This window comes from Panthera tigris, chromosome D4 (genome assembly GCF_018350195.1).
Source record: "Panthera tigris isolate Pti1 chromosome D4, P.tigris_Pti1_mat1.1, whole genome shotgun sequence".
Lineage (NCBI taxonomy): Eukaryota > Metazoa > Chordata > Mammalia > Carnivora > Felidae > Panthera > Panthera tigris.
The window spans coordinates 81,113,067-81,133,857 of record NC_056672.1 but is presented as its reverse complement, the minus strand read 5'-3'; the positions used below and the strand labels follow the sequence as shown (position 1 = coordinate 81,133,857).

General features: G+C 38.8%; 2 protein-coding genes across 3 annotated transcripts; one reads left to right on the top strand and one right to left on the bottom strand.

Moving 5' to 3' along the window:
- Positions 1 to 2,578: 2,578 nt before the first annotated feature.
- Positions 2,579 to 3,562, top strand: LOC102969024 (olfactory receptor 1361-like). The gene has a single exon (XM_007094523.1). It carries the CDS (start codon positions 2,579 to 2,581, stop codon positions 3,560 to 3,562), a length of 984 nt encoding a protein of 327 aa, XP_007094585.1.
- Positions 3,563 to 10,839: 7,277 nt separating this feature from the next.
- LOC102968721 (olfactory receptor 1Q1-like) lies at positions 10,840 to 15,585 on the bottom strand. Of its 2 annotated transcripts, none has more exons than XM_007094522.2 (3): positions 14,674 to 15,585; positions 12,755 to 12,870; positions 10,840 to 10,911 (listed from the first exon to the last, which is right to left on the bottom strand). In XM_007094522.2, the coding sequence occupies exons 1-2, from the start codon at positions 15,583 to 15,585 to the stop codon at positions 12,811 to 12,813; spliced, it is 972 nt and encodes a 323-aa protein (XP_007094584.2). In that variant the 3' UTR covers positions 10,840 to 10,911; positions 12,755 to 12,810. The 2 variants fall into 2 exon arrangements, with proteins under 2 accessions (XP_007094584.2, XP_042820154.1); XM_042964220.1 differs by lacking the exon at positions 10,840 to 10,911 and adding an exon at positions 11,114 to 11,261.
- Positions 15,586 to 20,791: the final 5,206 nt, after the last annotated feature.

Sequence of the window (20,791 nt, the reverse complement as noted above, 5' to 3'; positions counted from 1 at the left end):
TCTAATATCTCTTGGTTCTTTCATCAAAGAAGAAAGACAAGAATAAGCATGATTAAGGCCTGACACTCTAGCTCTGTTCCTTCTCCATGACTTTAGATATCCCCGAAGCACCAGGTGGGAACCTGAGATGCTTTTCTGTTTCATGCTGGGGATTCTTCCTTTTTTCTCTCTCTGATTTCAGTTTAGTTTACTGTCTTGAGGTGTTCAAATCTGTATATGAATATGTGTCCATACCTTCCTTCCCTAAATGGACTACTCCAAGCCATCAGCATCCTTAATCCCTCAAAATTGTCTAAATAGGACCTACAGAGCTTTGACAAGACTAATGTTGACATTTGGGGAAATAGGAAATATACAGAAATGAGTCTTGAAGAAGTCAGCCAAGAGTACTACCACTACTTATTACTCTTTTTACATATAATTAGTTTAAAAATACTGTTTTGCTTTTCTTGGAAGAAAATGGACTCTATGTTATTACATTCTCTTCATAATGGATAAATCTATATCTTTGGCACTTTTTCCTTCTTGAAGTTCATTTTCTTTCATCCTTTCCCCATGAAGGAACTTATCCCATCTCTCTTCCTTCCCATCTCTTCTTGTTCACCTTCATCTATATCTTTATGTTAATGTCTCTGTGTCACCACTGCCTTGAATGGGTAATAGGATCACAGGAGGGTGTAGCTTGATCTATATCCACAGACATAGAGAAAGATACAGGAAGATATAAAGACTATCAGACACTGGAAAATGTAAGTCCTTGTTATCATTTAAGCTCCTGTTCCGTGATCTTTTTTTAAAAAATATTTATTTATTTTCAAGAGAGCACAAGCTGGGGAGGGGCAAAGAGAGGGGGAGAGAGGATCCAAAGTGGTCTCTGCACTGACAGGCTGACAGCAGTGAGTCCGATGTGGGCTTGAACTCAGAAACCATGAGATCATGACCTGAGCTGGAGTTGGACGCTCAGCCAATTGAGCCACCTAAGTGCCCCTCCATAATCTTTAGAGTGAAGAAAATCACTAAGAGAAGTGTTTTGATTCTTTCTCTGAATATTGGGAATACTCTCCCTTAGTGAGGTGGGACACTGGACTCGTCAAAGAATAAATGCAACTATAGCTCATCATTTGGCTCTGCAATGAAAATTATTTATGTAGTTATACTAATGTAAATGTTGTCTACTAATTTATAGTTTTTACCTGGAATAAATAATTGTGGTTCCAACTCATAATTTATATGTTTTCAATTTTGACAATATATAGATCAAGATATAGCTTTCTAAATGTTGGGAGAGTCAGGGATGAGGAAGAGAAGTGGAGTCAGCAGTTGATGGAATAAAAAATATAGATTTTAAGTATACTGCTTGAAAGCAGAAAAGCAACAAATTTAAGAACTAACATAATCATCAAAAAATTGGGGAAGGGAGGAGAGAAGAATGGGGATAATGGAAACAAGATAAACCATCTTGCATAGTAGAAAGCCAATAGATAAATTGATAAAACTGGTACATAGATGCGTAAACAAGTAGTATTTTATTTAAAGGTGTAAATGTACGAACCACCAGATGTGATAAAACCTAACATGGAGCAAAGTTAGGGTCAGAGACTGATGCTTTTTATTGTATGTTCTTTTATACCTTGCGATTTTAAAACAATTTTTCTCACATTCATGAAGAAATATAGTATTTCATCAAAATATCCTTATCCATATAGTAGTCCCAAAATGTTAGCTCTTTGGTGTACCATGTACATCTGCCTATAGGGAAAACCTGAACTGGAAAGAAACACTCCCATCCACTGGCAGTTTACATTATTTATTGAAAATTAATCATTAATAAAAGCAATGATGTTATTAACCATTTCTACTCTCATCCCAGGTAAGTTAATTGACTTAATGGAAGAAGAACTCCCCTACAAAAGAACAATAGCTTCTGGGCATACAAAGTTAGGACCAGATCTTCACTCCAGTGCCCCATCAGAGATGTAGAGACTCAGACATTTGCCTGGAGCCTTGACATAAGTTTCGTTTTCTTTCCAACTCTGACAATCAGCGAAATGTGGTGCTTGTGTCTAATAAAACTATACAGGGTTGAGTCAAGGTTTTGATTCCCAGCTCCTATAAGACCTTCAACAAAGTAGTTTCTTTGCTTTAGTTTTCTTGTCTGTAATATAAAAGTAGTTTGTACCATACGGGATTGTTGTGACAATTAAACGTATGATATTTAGTATGCTGTTTAGCACAGAGCGAACGCCAAAGAAATTTTGTGTTTAGTGATCCCTTGTTTGTTATACAGGGAATTTTGAAAATGCAGGAACCATGTGTGATTTATCCTGATGCCATTAATATATATCACATTGAGAGATTATAAAATAGTCAGTAAATGGACCTGGAATAAACTAAAGAGTGGGTGGGTACTCCAGTGGATAGATAGAAAGATAATGACAAGGAAAAGAAATGAAGGAAAAAACTCTTTTGGAAACTAGGGGCATGCGTGCAAGAAGTTTCCTAAAAGCTATCTCAGAGTAGATTTCAGCATTATTTGATACTAACACTTGCTCTTTGCAGGTGTTATAGATCATGTGTTATGGCCACTAAAAACAGGACAGAAGTAACTGAATTTTTCTTATTGGGCCTGTCCAGCTGGGCAGAGATGCAGCCAGTTATTTTTGGGATTGTCCTTGCCATGTACCTGGTGGCACTTATGGGCAATGCACTATTAGTAATTGTTGCCCTCTCAGACCCCAAGCTTCAGACTCCAATGTATTTCCTGCTCAGTCAGCTTTCCTTTATCGACATGTTTCTGACAACCATCACTGTTCCCCAGATGCTGGTGCACACACTGTCTGTGAATAGAATCATCTCCTTTAATTGCTGCATGATCCAGCTCTTCTGTTTTATGGCTGTGGGCAGCATGGAAGGCCACTTGCTGGCTGCCATGGCCTATGACCGCTATGTTGCCATCTGTGACCCATTAAGATACTCTGCCATCATCAGCCGTGGCCTCTGTCTGCGTATAACCTTGACCTCGTGGGTGGTTGTCAGCCTCAACAGCCTGCTTTATAGTGTGTTGGTCACCCGCTTAACCTTTTGTGGCAACCAGGTCACCCATTTCTTCTGTGACATCACACCCTTGTTAAAACTCTCCTGCACCCGACCAGTGGTCAATGAAATGCTAATATTTACTGAGGGCGTAGCTGTGGTGGTCAGCCCCTTCTTCTTCATTTTAGGTTCCTATGCCCGCATTGCTGTTGCCATAGCTCGCACGCATTCATTTGCTGCCCTGCGCAAAGCCCTGTCCACATGTAGCTCCCACATTCTGGTTGTGCTGCTCCTGTATGGCTCTGTGATCCACATGTATCTCCGGCCATCCTCCAGCTATGACTTGGACCAGGATCACCAAGTCGCCATGTTTTACACAGTAGTTACTCCTATGCTAAACCCACTGATCTACAGCCTGAGGAACCAGGAGGTTAAGGGAGCTCTGCAAAGGCTTTTCAGGAAACGCTGCATCTCAAGAAACTTCCAACCTGGTTCCCAGGTAAATGGGGGACGGCAGAACATCTCCTGAGCACAGAGTTAAGATTTAACTTGAAAATACCTCAAATGTATGGATTACATTCCTAATAACTGGTATGGTTCACATTCCTGTGGAATAATCTTCCTTGTTGGCTCCCTCTTGTTTGGATCTGGTAGAAAGAAGCGAGTTCGTGAATAAGTAGTTCTGGTCCCCATTGACTGACCTAGAATCTCATCATATTGGAACTGAACAGATGTTTTTAGATCTCAACATCTGAATCTCTCATCTTTCAGATCTAATATAGGGCATAGGGGATTACTAAACCAGATTATTACACATAGTAAGGCTTGCAGAATTTTGATCATTTTAGTGATGTTGTGGCATGTACTGTTTTCCAGAGAAAAGTCAAAGTGAGTTACAATACCATTATACAGGAGAGTGTTTTTGTATCTATCTATCTATCTATCATCTATCTATAATTCCAGTATAATTAATTTACAGTGTTGTATTAGTTTTAGGTGCACAATATATTGATTCAACAATTTTACACATTACTCAGTGCTTGTCATGGTAAGTGTACTCTTAATCCCCTTCACCAATTTTACCCATCCTCCCTCCCATCTCCCCTCTGGTAACCACCAGCTTGTTCTTTATATTTAAGGGTCTTGTTTTGTTTGTCTCTTTTTCCTTTGTTCATTTGTTTTGTTTCTTATGAGTGAAATCATATGGTTTTGTCTTTCTCTGACTGACTTATTTCACTTAGCATTATACCCTCTAGATCCATCCACATTGTTGAACATGGCAAGGTTTCATTCTTTTTTATGGCTGAGTAATATTCCATGGTGTGTGTGTGTGTGTAGGTGTGTGTGTGTATCACATATTCTTTATCCATTCATCTACCAATGGGCACTTGGGTTGCTACCATATCTTGGCTATTATAAATAATGCTGCAATAAACGTAGGGGTGCATATGTGTGTGTGTGTGTGTGTGTGTGTGTGTTATATATATATATATATATATATATATATATATATATTTGAATTCATGATTTTGTTTTCTTTGGGTAAATACTAAGTAGTGGACTTACTTGATCATATGGTAATTCTCTGTTTAATTGTTTGAGGAACCTACATAGTGTTTTTCACAGTGGCTACACCAGTTTGAATTCCCACCAACAGCACAAGCGTTCTTTTTCTCCATATCCTCACCAACACCTGTTATTTCTCGTGTTTTTTATTTTAGCCATTTTGACAAGTGTGAGGTGATATTTCATTGTGGATTTGATTTGCATTTTCCTAATGATAAGTGATGTTGAGCATCTTTTCATGTGTCTCTTGGCCATCTGTATGTCTTCTTTGGTGTGTCTGTTCATGTCTTCTGCCCCTTTTTAATTGGATTATTGGTGGGGTTTTTTGGTGTTGAGTTGCATAAGTTCTTTATATATTTAGGATATTAACCCCTTATAAGATATATCATTAGCAAATATCTTCTCCCATTCAGTAGGTTGTATTTTTGTGTTATTGCTTGTTTTCTTTGCTGTGCAAAAGCTTTCTATTGTAACGTAGTTTCAATAGTTAATTTTTGCTTTTGTTTCCCTTGCCTTCAGAGCCATATGTAGAAAAATGTTGCTATGGCCAATGTCAGAGAAATTACTGCCTGCATTCTCATCTAGGATCTTTGTGGTTTCAGGTCTCACATTTAGGTCTTTAATCCATTTTGAGTTTATTTTTATGTATGGTGCAAGAAAGTGGTCCAGTTTCATTCTTTTGCATGCTACTATCCAGTTTCCCAACACCGTTTCTTGAAGAGACTTTTTCCCATTGCATATTCTGCCTCCTTTGTCAAAGGTTAGTTAACCATATAATATTGGATTTATTTCTGGGCTCTTTATTCTGTTCCATTGATCTATGTCTACTTTTGTGCCAGTACTGTTTTGATTACTACATCTTTGTATTATATCTTGAAATCTGGGATTGTGATGTCTCCACTTTTGTTCTTCTTTCTCAGGATTGCTTTGGCTAGTCAGGGTCTTCAGTGGTTTCATACAAATTTTAGGATTATTTGTTCTAGTTCTTTGAAAAATGCTGTTGATATTTTTAGAGGGATTGCATTAAATCTATAGATTGCTTTTAGTAGCATGAACATTTTAGCAATATTTGTTCGGCCAGTCCATGAGCATGGAATATCTTTCCATTTATTTGTGTAATCTTCAATTTCTTTCATCAGTGTTTTATAGTTTTCAGAGTACAGGTGTTTCACCCAGGAGAGTGAGTTTTGAGTAGACCATGGAGTAGCCTAAACCTCTTTTATTTTTATTTATTTTTATTTTTAAAATATAATTTATTGTCAAATTGGTTTCCATACAACACCCAGTGCTCATCCCAACAAGTGCCCTCCTCCCTGACCATCACCCACTTTCCCCTCTCCTCAACCCCCTATCTACCCTTAGTTTGTTCTCAGTCCTCAAGAGTCTCTTATGGTTTGCCTCCCTCCCTCTCTGTAACTTTTTCCCCCCTTCCCCTCCCCCATGGTCTTCTGTTAAGTTTCTGAAGATCCACATATGAGTGAAAACATATGGTATCTGTCTTTCTCTGTATGACTTATTTCACTTAGCATAACACTCTCCAGTTCCATCCACATTGCTGCAAATGGCCAGATTTCATTCTTTCTCATTGCCAAGTAGTATTCCATTGTATATATAAATCACATCTTCTTTATCTATTCATCATTGATGGACATTTAGGCTCTTTCCATAATTTGGATACTGTTGAAAGTGCTGCTAAACCTCTTTTAAAGCAGTAATAATTTTACAGTCTCGCATTATTTTCAACTCACAGTACTAATAAGAAGTTCAGTATTTATACTGACTGAATTATTCCATCTGAGTGTTCATGTCACTTCATAAAAGACAATCTAGGCCACTGGTAATAGAGACTGGGTGGGAGAGTCTTCATAGTGGCTCTAACACCAGAAGTAGGTGGTCTGATTTGGGACTAAAGGTAAGTGGAGCTGTTTAAACACACTGATAGACTTGATGTAATATTTCAGGGGAAAAAGAAGAATCAAGGATGGACTGTGGAAGTGGATGGAATCATTTTGCTAATTTCTAATATATGTGACAGTCTCTGTGGAGGCGAAAGTAATGCAGATTCGGTTGGGAGGGGGGCAAAATCACTAAGTCTGTATGGCCATGTTAATTTTGTAATCTCTACCCAAGTGGAGATATTTCATAGGCAGTTGAATATATAATTCTTGAGGCTCATGGAGACATCTTGTCTTGAGATAGAAATGTCACAACCAAATGTAGATCGTATTTCAAGCCATAGCACTGGATAGAATCACATAGTAAGAGAATATAGAAAAGAGAAGAGCCCTGAGATGGGTGCACACCTAAAGATTTAAAGGCCTGGGAGTGGAACTCAGGGGCGCCTGGGTGGCTCAGTCGGTTAAGTGTCCAACTTTGGCTCAGGTCATGATCTCACAGTTCGTGAGTTCAAGTCCTGTGTCAGGCTCTGTGCTGACAGCTGGCTTGGAGCCTGGAGCCTGCTTCAGATTCTGTGTCTCCCTCTCTCTCTGTCCCTCCCCTGGTTGCACTGTCTCTTTCTCTCTCTCTCCCTCTCTCTCTCTCTCAATAAATAAAAACATAAAAATTTAAAGGTCTGGGAGTAGAGGTAGGAAAGGAAACTGACAAGTGGCCATTAGTAGAAAGAAGGCAGGTAATTTAGTATGTAGTAATCCTAGGAAAGAGTATAGCCAGAATACAGGAGTCTCACTCACTCAAATGTAGTTAAGAGGTCATTAAAGAAAACATAATTGATTATTAGATTTGGCAAGATATAGATTACTGGAAACTTTGAAAATCAGAGTACTTAAGTGAAGTGTTAAGGGAAAAATTCTAATTACATTCCTTTTATGATAAAATTGCAACTGAGAGTGGAGGCTGTGATAATAGATACTTCTGAAGTATAGTTTTTTTGTTTTGTTTTGTTTTGTTTTGTTTTGAGAAGGTAGACAAAAAGTGGTGTGTAATTTGAGAAGGACATGAGTCAAGGGAGAATTTCTTCTTAATTTTTGTAAAGGATAAAGATATTAAGCTTGTTTGCTTGCTGATAGAAATGATCCAGTATGTAATTAAAAATTAATAATTCAAGAGAGAAAGTATTTAATTGCAAGAATAAAGGCCTCAAAAGAGGATTCATATCAAATCATAGGGGATGATTTTATCAAGGGGCTGAGCCACATTACCCCCTCTAACAAAAAGGAAGTCAGCATACATGGGTTCAGATGTAGGTGGGCTGATGGATTTGATGGCAGGAAGATGTCATGTATTTGAAGAGACTTCAATAGAGAGTAGTGGGAGCAGGGTTGTTTTAGAGAATTGTAGAAAGAAGTGTGTGGAATATGCTAGAGTTTGGGAAAGTGAAGTTCTAGGAGATGTTATGGTAAGCCCCAACTCTGCCAATATTGGTGTTTTGTTCAGAAGCTTAATATTAAATCAGCATGATTGGGTGATGTTCTCCAACTATATTCAGGTCATCAAAACAAAATGTTGGGTTTACCTAGGGCTGGAATTTTGCCAGGTAGAGCAAAATGAGACAATAGAACTAAGGGTGTTTGCAAGAAGATGGTTACAGTTCTGGACCATAAAATATATTCTTGTTAAGGTGGGAAAGAAGAGCATGAATGAAGTGATGGATAATGAAAAACAATCTCAAGCAATGGTAATCTCAGCAGTGTCAGAGAATGGATGGAGTTGGAGATCTGAATTAAGTCAGGTGAAAGAGCTTGTAATAGCAAAGTCTAAGATATAACCATATGAGTGGGTGGCTGAGATGAGGTGAAGGAAAAGATTGCTGGAGCTAAACAGGGTAGGAATGGAGAATACAAGTGGCTAGATAAACCATTTGTATGGATATTGGTATTTCCAAATGTGAGAATTAAATAGTGGTGGAGACAGAGAATCAGATGCTGAAGTCATCAAGGAGTGAGGAAGGAACACTAGAAAGATTTTTTATTTTACTTATTTTATTTTTTAAATAAGAATTTTATATATTTAAGGTGTACAACATGATGGTTTGGTACAGACATACATAGTGATGTGATTACTTCAGTCAAGCTAATTAACATATCGTCTCCTCACATAGTTACCATTTGTGTGTGTGTGTGCTAAGCGCACCTGGAATCCAATCTCTTAGCAAATTTTCAATAGGCAGTGCAATATTATTAACTATGTTGATCATGCTGTACATTAGATCTCTAGACTTCATACTTATCCTACACAACTGCAACTTTGTATCTTTAAGCAGTATCTCCCCATTTCCCCCAACTCTCTGCCACTGGTAACTTCTGTTCTACTGTCTGCTTCTTAAGTATTTGATTCTTTTAGGTTCTTTTATATCAGGAGACATCATGCAGTTTTGTTCCCTTTCTATGTCTGGCTTATTTCACTTAGCATAAGGTCCTCCAAGTTCATCCATGTTGTTGCAAATGACTAGATATAATCTTTTAAACCCGAATAATATTCCGTTGTATATACATACCCAAATTTCTTTATCCATTCATCTGTTGACAGACGCATAGTTGGTTTCCATATCTTGACTATTGTCAATGATGCTGCAATGAACATGGGAGTGCAGATATCTCTTCTGGGCACTAGTTTCTTTCCTTTGTGTGTATACCTGGAAATGGAATTGCTGGATCATGTGGTAGGTCTATTTTTAAATTTTTGAGGAACTTTTCATACTGGGTTTTCCATAGCAGCTGTATCATTTTACATTCCCATCAACAGTGTAGAAGAGTTTCAGTTTCTCCTCATCCTTGCCAACACTTATTATTTCTTGTCTTTTTGATAATAGCCATTGCAGTGGGTGTGAGGTGATACCTTATTGTGGTTTGATTTGCATTTCCCTGATGATTAGTGATATTGAGCACTTTTTCATATACCTGTTAGTCACTTGTATGTCTTCTTTGGGAAAATGTCTATTGTGGTCCTTTGCTCATTTTAATAGGAATATATGGTTTCATTTGCTTTGTTTTTGCTATTGAATTGTATGAGTTCCTTATATACTTTGGATAGTAACCCCTTATCAAATATATGGTTTGCCATTGTCTTCTTCCATTCCATACATTGCCTTTTCATTTTGTTGGTTCTTTCTTTTGCTGTGCAGATACTTTTTAGTTCATGAAATCCTGTTTGTCACCTTTTGATTTTTTTGCCCATTCTTTTAATGACATATTGAAAAAAAAAAAGGTTTCCAAGGGGCACCTGGGTGGCTCAGTTGGTTAAGTGTCTAACTTTGGCTCGGGTCATGATCTCGTGGTTTGTGAGTTTGAGCCCCACATCAGGCCCTGTGCTGACAGCTTAGAGCCTGGAGTCTGCTTCAGATTCTGTATCTTCCTCTCTGCCTCCCCCCTACTCATACTCTGTCTCTCTTTCTCTCTCTCAAAAATAAATAAACATTAAAATTTTTTTTAAAAAAAGATTACCAAGATCAATGTCAAGAAGGTTTTTCTCTATGTTTTCCTCTAGGAGTTTTATGGTTTCATGTCTTACATTTCAAATCTTTAATCTATTTCAAGTTAATTTTTGTGACTGGTGTAATTTAGGGGTCAGGTTTCATTCTTTTGGATATGGATATCCAGGTTATCCAACATCATGCATTCAAAAGAGTATCCTTTTCTGAGAACAAACTGAGGGTTGTTGGGGGTGGGAGGGAGGGGAGGGTGGGTGATGGGTATTGAGGAGGGCACCTTTTGGGATGAGCACTGGGTGTTGTATGGAAACCAATTTGACAATAAATTTCATATATTAAAAAAACAAAACAAAACAAAAGACTATCCTTTTTCCTTTGTGTGTTCTTGGCGCCTTTGTCAAAGAGTAGTTGACTATATGTGCTTGGGCTTATTTCTGGGCTCTCTATTCTTTTCATTGGCCTATGTGTCTGTTTTTATGCTAGTACCATACTGTTTTTGATTACTGTAGCTTTGTAATACAGTTTAAAATTAGGAAATATGATGTCTCCAGCTTTGTTCTTTATCAAGATTGCTTTGGCTATTTGGGGTCTTCTCTTGTTCCATAAGTATTTTAGAATGTTTTTCTGTGAAAAATGCCTTTGAAATTTTTATAGGGATTGTGTTGAATCTGAATATCCCCTTGGGTAGTATTGGTATTTTAGCAATATTAATTCTTCCAATCCATGCACGTGGTATATCTTTCTATTTATTTGTGTCTGCTTTAATTTATTTCATCAGCATTTTACCATTTGTAGTGTACATATCTTTCAACTCCTTGGTTAAATTTATTCCTAAATATTTTATTCTTTTTGATGCTGTTGCAAACGGGATTGTTTTCTTGATTTCCTTTTCAGATAGTTAAGTGTTGGTGTAAAGAAACACACACCTTTGGGAGATAAAGAGTACAGTATTTATAATTACACTGAAACAATAGAAGTAAGTAGCTCTTTTGTGCAAACATATTATCTTCCAGAAATTATTCTCCTTGAAGAGGTCAGCATGAAACAGAGTACAGAAACCCAAGAGAAATGCTAATGGGCTTTCTTGAAGATGGTGTAGGATAGTGTTTAAGGGGATGGACTCTGGAGCCAGATACTATGAATTAGAATCCCACTTTTGTCATTACTTGCTGTGTAATTATTTTCTCAGGCTGTTGATAACCAGTGTTGTAGCTGGACCTACCCCTGTGGTTCTTACTATAAATTGCAAGAGGCCTCAGTAATAAGCACCGGGAAACTTTGGAAAAAAAAAAAAAAAAGGTTTATTACTCACAGGTCCTGGAAAGCATACAGCATACCTAGGGGCACACAGCAGGTTCACAGGTAGAAAGGGAGCGTGAGAGAGCTTGGGCTTGGTGTTCTGTTTTTATTGAGGTAAAATGAGGGGCCTAGGGTTTCACAAGTTCACTTTGTGGGCAGATTTAAAACATAAGAGCAGGAGTTTAAAGTGTGGGATGAGAAAAAAACAAACAGCCCAAATAGCCAGTTAATTTAACTCAATCAAGATCTCTAAAACAAATGAGCATTCTGTGTGTGTGTGTGTGTGGGTGGGTGGATAGAAAGTGGCAGGGAGTGTGGCTGGCAATGTATTTATTTGAGATAGCCTTTAAAATGGATCCCTCCAAAATCAAAGTTAAGTCAGGCACTTGCATTACAGAAAGAAAAGCCAACTATAGGGCTTACACTAGAATGATCTTTCACAATGATTCAACTACCCTCTGCCTCAGTTACCCATCTGTAAAGAAGAGAGAAATTGTATCTATAATTTAGGGTTGTTGAAAGGATTTTATGAATAAAATATATGTAAAGCACTCATAATAACGACCAGCTCATGAGCACCATATGTGTGTATATCATCATCACCATCATCATCATCAACATCATCATCATCAATAGCATACAAGTGAAAAAAATAATGGGAGAAAAGAACAAACTGCTGGTGGTTAATGGTTTGGATATCTGTATGTACCTAAAGGCTATTGATGATCTGAGAGTAAGGCCAGGAATTAATCTGCCTTATTCTTTTTATTGACTGCACAGCAGTTCATGGTATGCGTGTAATGTATTGGTTGAAATTTCCTTCAAAGTACTGAAGAAGAGACATTCCCCAAAACTCAGTGGCTTATAACAATAGATATTTATTCCTTGGTCAAAAATTTGCAGGTTACAAGAGGCAACCGTGCATCAGTCCTGGGTCAAGTTCAGGTCTGCTCTATGTGTTTCACATTCTGAGACTAAAGCTAAGGGGCTTTAGCTACATGAGATGAGCTTTTTATCTCATGGTGAATGCCAGAGCTCAAGAGGGCAAACCAAATGATCTAAATCCTTTCAAAGCTTTTTATTGGAAGCAGCATTTGCTATGCCTATTCATAAACTGCTAGCTAAAGCCAGCCCAAAGTCAATGGGGTGGAGATGTGGATTCTGCCCCAGAAAAGCCATGACAAAGAAAGAAAAGGAAGGAAGAATTGTGAACAGATAATACTGTCTATCTAACTACCAAACAAAATGAACCAGAATTCCATTAGTATACATGAAGATTATTTCTAATTTTTCACTATCATAAACAAAAGTGTATTGAACATAAAATATATTTATTCACTATATATATCCATTATGTGAGATAAACTCCTAGAAGTGGAAGTGTATTATCTAAATACAAAATTTTTCCATAGCATTTCCCAGTTCTTCAATTATTAATGTATTAATTTACTCTCTTGTCCATTTCTTTACCTGAAGAAAGTTCTTTCCATAGGGACATTTGGGGCTTCTTAGAAGAGGCTACTGTGCTAACAGGTGATGCAAATCATTTGGTAAAGCATAAAGGAGATCAGCCATGGAACTGCCACCTAAAGACACAGAAAGGAGGAAGGTAGGCCAAGGAGGCAGGAAAGACAAAGTAAAAGAAAACAGTATAATCCAGAAGAAAAATATTGGATATGTTAGGTACTTCCTGGAAAGTGTGAAGAACCAGAGTTAAGTAATCAAAAGTTGGTTTCATTTCTCTGTTATTATCATTTTATAAGTGTCAGGTCCCTCTTTACCTTGGAAGAATTTATTATCCTGATGCAGTCAAAGACTCAAGGAGTTTAGCTCCTCAAACCAGTTTCATTGGTGACCAATACTTACATATAGGTTCCAAGAAACCATTCTTCTATCCCATTACACAAAATTACCACAATGTTAGCTCCTTCTCAATTCAGTGCTATAACTGCTCATATCCTACAATAAAACTTTCTACAGTCTGATGGCCTATAAATCAGCCTGCCCTTGTAATTTCTGCCCCATGTCCTGGGAGGTCCTTCTCACCTTTTCCTTTCAGAAAGAAACCGGAAACACCCATGAAACCAAAGAATTGACATTTTAATAGACATCTTAGCTCTCGGACCCATTTCTCATTTCTAGCACTGATTAGTTGGCAAATGCCCAGTAATATAGGCAAGTTCCACAAATCAGCTACAGAGAAGATTAGGAGCATGCTGAGACAAAAAGAGTTTAATTTATCCCTGAATGGTGCAGCTAATAAAGGTTAAGAAAATGCAAGTTGGAGAGCTGCGACAGTGCTTAATTCCTGACCCTAAATAGTAGACATTTGTCATTATGTCTCTCTTCCCATACTGGAGTAGTTCCACCATTTCATTTGTCTTGGTGGGAGGTAGAACCTCTCACCCACTTACAGATAATGAAAGCAGCAATATTGCTTGCCCAGTTTCCTTGAGAACTAGAGCATGGACGCCATGACCAAGTCTTGGCCAGCCACATGGACCACCTTATTTTGAATCTAGATGTGTTGTTACAAAGAACAAGAAGTGGGCAGTTCTTTCTGGAGGTTGTCACATCTGGTTGTCAGGCCTCCAGGGGCTATGCAAATGGCTAGTACTGATAGTGTTGTTGATGATACACGCGACAGTGAAAAGAGTCTACAGCAGTGACCTCATCAGACCAATTCTAGGATATGATTTTTTTTTTTTAATTTTTTTTTCAACGTTTTTTATTTATTTTTGGGACGAGAGAGACAGAGCATGAACGGGGGAGGGGCAGAGAGAGAGGGAGACACAGAATCGGAAACAGGCTCCAGGCTCCGAGCCATCAGCCCAGAGCCTGACGCGGGGCTCCAACTCACGGACCGCGAGATCGTGACCTGGCTGAAGTCGGACGCTTAACCGACTGCGCCACCCAGGCGCCCCTAGGATATGATTTTGATTGTGGTTATGACCATATGATCTTTCTTAGTCTTGTTTATTTTATTGAGCCCGGTTGCTTAGCCTTCTTGGAAATTCATGAGTTTCACATACTCTTTTAATAAACTCATTTCCTCCATGAATCAACCAGAATTGGTTTCTGTTGCCTGCATCTAAGAATGTTACAACCTTGTTGTTTAATGGCAGACCCAGAAAACATTCTCAATTATAATTAAGGTTACACAAGTGGCTTACACTAAATACATAGTTTCACGTGCTTTGGAATTAAGGGACAGCTCAGGATAATATTCAATGGGAAAATCCATAATATGTTCCTAATTTAGATATTTCTGAGAAGTTCTAAAGGAAACAGATATGCGAAGGGCAAAACTGTTTCCCCAGAATCATAGATAAAACTGGGAACTGTGTTTTGGGTTTTTATCTAAAGGAAGAAGTCCACATTCTGCTCACCCATTTTCTGAAGGCTCCCTTGACATCCCCATTCCTCAGGCTGTAAATGAAGGGGTTCAGCATGGGGGTCACCACTGTGTACATGACTGTCAGAATGCGACCCTCAGTCACTGAATAGCTGGTAAGGGGCCGGAAGTAGACCCATGTGAGTGTGCCATAGAAGATAGACACCACAGTGAGGTGGGAGCCACAGGTAGAAAAAGCTCTCCATTTGCTCTTGGCCGAGGGGATCTGGAGGACCACTGAGATGATGCGGGCATAGGAGGCAATGATGAAAGCCAGAGCTCCATTGATGACAATAACACCCTCCGTGTGAATCATCAGGGTGTTGAGGTAGGGGCTGGAGCAGGAAATCTTCATCAGAGGGTAGAGGTCACAGAAGAAATGGGGGATCTTGTTATCTGCACAGAAGATTAATCGGCCCATAAGAAAGGTGTGCAGCAGGGCATGAACATGGGAGAGGATATGGCACAGAGCCACCATCTGTGAACACAGCATTCTGGTCAGGATCATAGGGTAGCGGAAAGGGTAGCAGATAGCGATGTATCTATCATAGGCCATCACAGCCAGAAGGAAGTTTTCCATGGCTGCAAAGCAAATGAAGAAATAGGTCTGGGCTAAGCAGCCCATGTAGGAAATGGCCTTTGTAGGCGAGAAAATGTTCTGTAGCATCTTGGGGACCGTGGTGGAGGTGAAACAGATGTCTGCCAAAGCCAAATTACTGAGGAAGATGTGCATGGGGGTGTGGAGACGTGGAGTAGAGATAATCAATGTGATGATGGCAAAGTTCCCAAAAATGTTGATTGCATACATCAGTAGAAAAAGAAGAAAGAGTGGGATCTGCTCTTCCAGGTGGGTAGATATGCCCAAGAGAACAAAATGGGATACACTGGTCCAGCTGTTATTGACCATCTGTTGCCATAAGAACAAACAGGATTGTTATTTTTTTATTGAGGTATATAATTGGCATATAATATTATATTAGTTTCAGGTATACACCATAATGATTCAATATTTGTATAAATTGCAAAATGGTTGCCACAATAATTCTAGTTAATGCCCATCCCATACATAATTACAAGTTCTTTTTCTTGTGATGAAGACTTTTAAGATATACTCTCTTAGCAACTTTCAAATAATGCAGTACAATATTATGAACTATGCTAAAAATGCTGTACATTACATTTTCACGACTTATTCATTTTTTAACTGGAAGCCTGTACCTTTGAACTCCGTTCACCCATTTCACCCACTTCCTGCCCTCTGCCTCTGGCAGCCACCACTCTGTTCTCTGCATCTATGAGGTTTTTTTTTTCTTCTTTATATTACTCATATAAGTGAGATCATATGTATTTGTTTTTCTCTATCTGATTTATTTCACTTAGAATAATGCCCTTAAGGTCCATCCATGTCATTGCAAATGGCAAGTTTTCATTCCTTTTTTTTATGGCTGGATAGCATTCGTGTGTGTGTGTGTATACATGCCACATCTTAAGCCATTCATTCATCCATGGACATTTGGGCTGTTTTCATGTCATGGCTATTGTAAATAATGCTGCAGCGAACATAAGTGTACATACATTTTTTTTGAATTTAGTATTTTTGTTTTCTGTGAATAAATACCCAGAAGTGGAATTGCTGGACCATATGGTAGTTATAATCTTATTTTTTTAGGAAGCTCTGTACTGTTTTCTAAAAAAGGATTATTTTTATAGATTTGAACATTTGAGAAGCCCGCTTAGTTACTATCACTTTTGTGCTCCAATATAAACCACACATGGTGTTGATAGACAGGTCAAGGACTTAATTCTTTTCCAAAATAACGAGGTGTGGATTTTTCATTATCATCAACATCACCACTACTACAAATTGTACAGATTCACCAGTTTTAAAAATTAGAAAACTAAGGCATGGAAAGTTTAAGCTTTTTTGTTTGTTTGTTTTGTTTTGTTTTGCCCATAAAGGGAAAAATCTGAATTTAAAGTCATGTTTATTGGGCTCCAAAGACTATGCTAGTGATACCATATAACATGACTCCTCAAATTAAAACCAAGGCACCTTATACATGGTAATAAGACCTCTTGATGGGCTACATAACTTAGAAATCCACCTACTAAAAGGGTTTCATAAGTTATTTGGTCCAACAGTTTCTGTTTTGAGGAATGCGTATCCGTGGTGGTACCCAAAGACTTCTCAAAGAATATACAGACACGTTTTAGGAGAAACAGTTTCAAGATTCTCAGCTTCTATGTTTCTCTTTTCTGAAATCATTTTGTCATCAAGATGACTTGAACCTTATGCATTATTCTGTCTTTTGCCTAACAAATGAAAGACATATTTTCATTCATCCCAAATCTTACTAGATGCACTGACTCAAGATAGAAAACCTCAAAGAAGTCAAATGAAGGAACAATCAGAATATGAATAAAATGAATGACTTTAATAACCAATAGCAAATCCTTTTTTTTTTTTAGATAAGGGATTTCCAATCTTTTGCTCTCAAAAAAAACTGAAGGAGACTTAATCTAATTGTCAGCACACCATTAAAAATAATTTTTTTATAATATGCAACACTAGTTTCAGTCCTATTACTTGGACAGTGTTTGGTCCTTGGGAATCTCACAGAACAAGTTTATTCTTCAACATGAAGGCCCTTAAGAAATCTAAACATCAGTCAAAAAAGGCAGACGGTGCAGTGGTGAAAAGGCCAGACACTGGCCTGGAATCCCAGCTCTTTTATTTAACAGCCTTATGATCTTGAGAAAGTCACTTATCCTCTTTGAGCCTCAGTTTCCTCATCTCTAAAATGGGGGTGTTAACAGCACATCACTCATGAAGTTGTGTTTATGAGGATGAGGTGAGAGTTCCTGGTTCTTGATAAGTGCTCAGTAAATGCTGGCAATTAAGCCTATCAATTTTTCAGTCCTGTTCTACTGGTCTCCAGGTTTTTCTGGGAGTGAGTGTTTCTGTCATCCAGGTCTCTCTACAGCAAACCTACTCCACACTGTCACTGTCATTAAAATTTGGTTCCCAGAACTAAGCAAAGTGCTGTGTGTCTGGCCTTTCCTCACAGGGTTGTCATAATGATCTGGGCTGGTCATAAATCATAGCTTTTGGGGAGGAAATCAGAGTTGGAAGTGCACAAATGAGCTGTGTCCATGCCTAAACCCAAGAAATCTTAAACTTCACAATTAGACTATTGGGAGAAAAAGTATGAACTAATGAAGAACAGCCTCTCTGTAAGGCACTTGTACATACATTATCTCATATAATCATCAGAGCTATTCTGAGACACTTCAGCTGCAACAGTCACTCTTCGCATCTCACAGATGAGGAACCAAAGCTTAGGGAAGTGACTTGCTGAGCATAACTCAGTGTTAAGTGGTCACCTTATGTCTGGATACCTTGAGTTCTCCAAATGTCCAACTACATCACACTGCCCACTTGGTTTACTTAGCTTCTTGCCCCTTAGAAATGGATTTATTCACCTCTGCTGGCCTATCTGCTTTTATATTTCTAACTAAAGGATGTCACCATGATACTACTCAAGAGAGTGAACATAAGACTTTTCAATTATAAAAATGTGGAAATTCATAATATGCTATAGACTTATTCTGAATTGGTTTCATTATGGAATGATGATGCATGAGATCTAAAAGTTGTAGCCACTCATGTATTGAGCCCTTTCTACAAACCAGGTATTGTTCTAAGAGCTTTACCTATGTGCTTTTCATTTGGTGACCACAGAAATTATGCGATGTAGGTATTATTATTTCCATTTTATAGATGAAAACATTGAAGCTCAAAGGGGTTCTGTGACATCCTCGAAGTCACAGAGTTAATAAATGGTAGAACTGGAATTTGAATTCAGTTCCATCTATCCTCAATGTCCATGCTCTTAACCACTGGGCTATGCTATCTCTTAAACATTCCCTAACTATTCCAGTTTCTATGTTTCTCTTTGTTTCTTCCTTTCCTACTGTGCCATCTTGTGACTTTGGCCAGTGATGGGTGTCTACCACGTTTCTTTTCTAGTTTAATTCCCATTTTAGAATTGGAGAATAGATATTATTCTCATTAAATTAAGAACCAGAAGGATGGATTAATGTCCCCAGGGCCACTAAACATAGGGTTGGATCACAGAGCTAACTCAGAAGTAATGCTCTTTCTGTCCCAGCTCACCCATTTAGGATCTATGTTTTATTCTCATCCTGCACTTCCATCACCTAACTAGTCTGTCACTGTAACTGGACCCTCCAAATAGGAGCAGGTGGCCCTGAGTTTATGGTTTAGGAAATGTGAGATGTTTCCTCTCAGTTCCTCTCAGGGAGGTTGTAAGAAGGGAATGGTCTCTACTGGACAGTTAGCAGGCTATGGCTGCTACCTGGGGTAATGCCCATAAAGCTCCTGCAGCAAAGCTGCTCATAAGAATGGAGAAATCCCCAGAAGCAGTTGGAAGGTGGGCTGCCCTGAACCTTGGAGTCCTCCTCATTTCCCTTATAGCTCCTGGAGATTATCCTGCCTGACGAATAGTGCAGCATATCGGCTCCCTATGGGCAGAGGAGAATAATGTGGTGTGTAAGGGGGTGGGAAGCCAGGAATGCGGAACTACTAGAGAAGAAACTTGCTTTTTTTTTTAGTTTATTTATTTATTTTGAGAGAGAGAGAGAGAATGAACAAGAGGGGGAGGGGCAAAGAGAAAGGGAGAGAATCCCAAGCAGGCACTCTGCTGTCAGCACGGAGCCTGATGTGGGGTTTGATCTCACAAACCATGAGATCATGACCTGAACAAAAATCAAGAGTTGGAAGCTTAATGAATGGAGCTACTTGGGCACCCCATGACTCTTACTTTTTAAAAGGATGTGGATGGAGAAAAAGTAGTGTAGTGTGTGAGAATGGTCTTAATCCAGGAACCAAAAGATTTTGCTTTGGTCCCAGATTGGCCATGAAAATTTTTCTGGAGACCTTAGGAAAATCACTTCATTTTGGGTTCCCCAGTTTCTTCATCTGGGAAATGGAAAAAGTAATACCTGCTTTCAATACAGAGCCTTTGTAAAACAACAACAACAACAACAACAACAACAACAACAACAACAACCACCAGCAGAAGGGACCATGGACATAGAAGCCCTGTTAACAAGTCCTATGAAACAGTGCAGAGTTGTTTCTTTTAAACTCCTGTAGGAATTCTATCACAGAAGAGGTCCCCACAACTCCTGACAGATCACAAACTTTCCTGATAATAAGAGTTGCCTCTTTCCAAAGTGACCTTTATAAATAGAAGAAGCACCTGGATAACAGGACTTACTCTATTTTCTGAGTTTCTCAGTTTGATCATTAGTTCCTAGAAGTGGAAAGAAAAGTCTTGGTCCATTTTTAAGAGAAGACAAAGATGATGACCATGTCCAGGGGTTCACTGTAGGATCATCCAATCCTGACTACCCATGAATACCTCCCCAAGTGATTGAAACTTTCTGGCATTCCATCACATATTTTCTCTTTGACTCAGGAAAAGTTCCCTGAAAGGAAATACTCTTGACTGTGTAAATCATTTGGGCTCTTTGTGTTTGTTTGTTTGTGGCTAGGTTTTCATAAGGGAAGGGAGAGTCCATGAAGACATAGCATGTGTGAGGGTGGCATAAGGAAGAGGCACTATGAAAGGAAAGAAAGAGAAAAAGAGAAGAAAGAGAGTCAAAGACAAACCTCACGATGTGCACACTGCTGCAAAGGATCCAGTTTGGGAAAGGTGCTCATCCCTCCAGAAATTGCAGAGAGCCTAGAGAGGAATTGCCTGAACTGCTCAGAAACTGCTGTTGGGTATGCAGTCCCGAGTGCAGAGACTCACCTTATTGGGAGCCTCTGACTGGACTGGAGTCGGTTGGGCTTGGCACTTCCTTCCTCCCTCAGGCAGCATGTGTCATGATGTCTTGTTCTGACAGTGGCACAGAGCTATCCACTCCGGGAGGAGAGAGGAAGTTGCCCAACCTAGAAGAGAGGAAGGCATCAGGAAGGAGTTGAAGAGCAGCCAGCCTTGTGGGGGTTCTTCTGCTGGTCAGGGGCAGGAAGGCATGTCTGGGAAAGGGACTGGAAGGTTTTATCCATGCTCCTACATGATTCC

Bases quoted from the DNA above. Each gene is read 5' to 3' on its own strand.
- LOC102969024 (XM_007094523.1), top strand. From the start codon at position 2,579: ATGGCCACTAAAAACAGGACAGAAGTAACTGAATTTTTCTTATTGGGC.
- LOC102968721 (XM_007094522.2), bottom strand. From the start codon at position 15,585: ATGGTCAATAACAGCTGGACCAGTGTATCCCATTTTGTTCTCTTGGGC. The intron at 12,871-14,673 runs GTGAGCAGAATG...CTGTGTCTTTAG, and splicing joins AGGGAGCCTTCAGAAAATGG to GTGGCAGTTCCATGGCTGAT.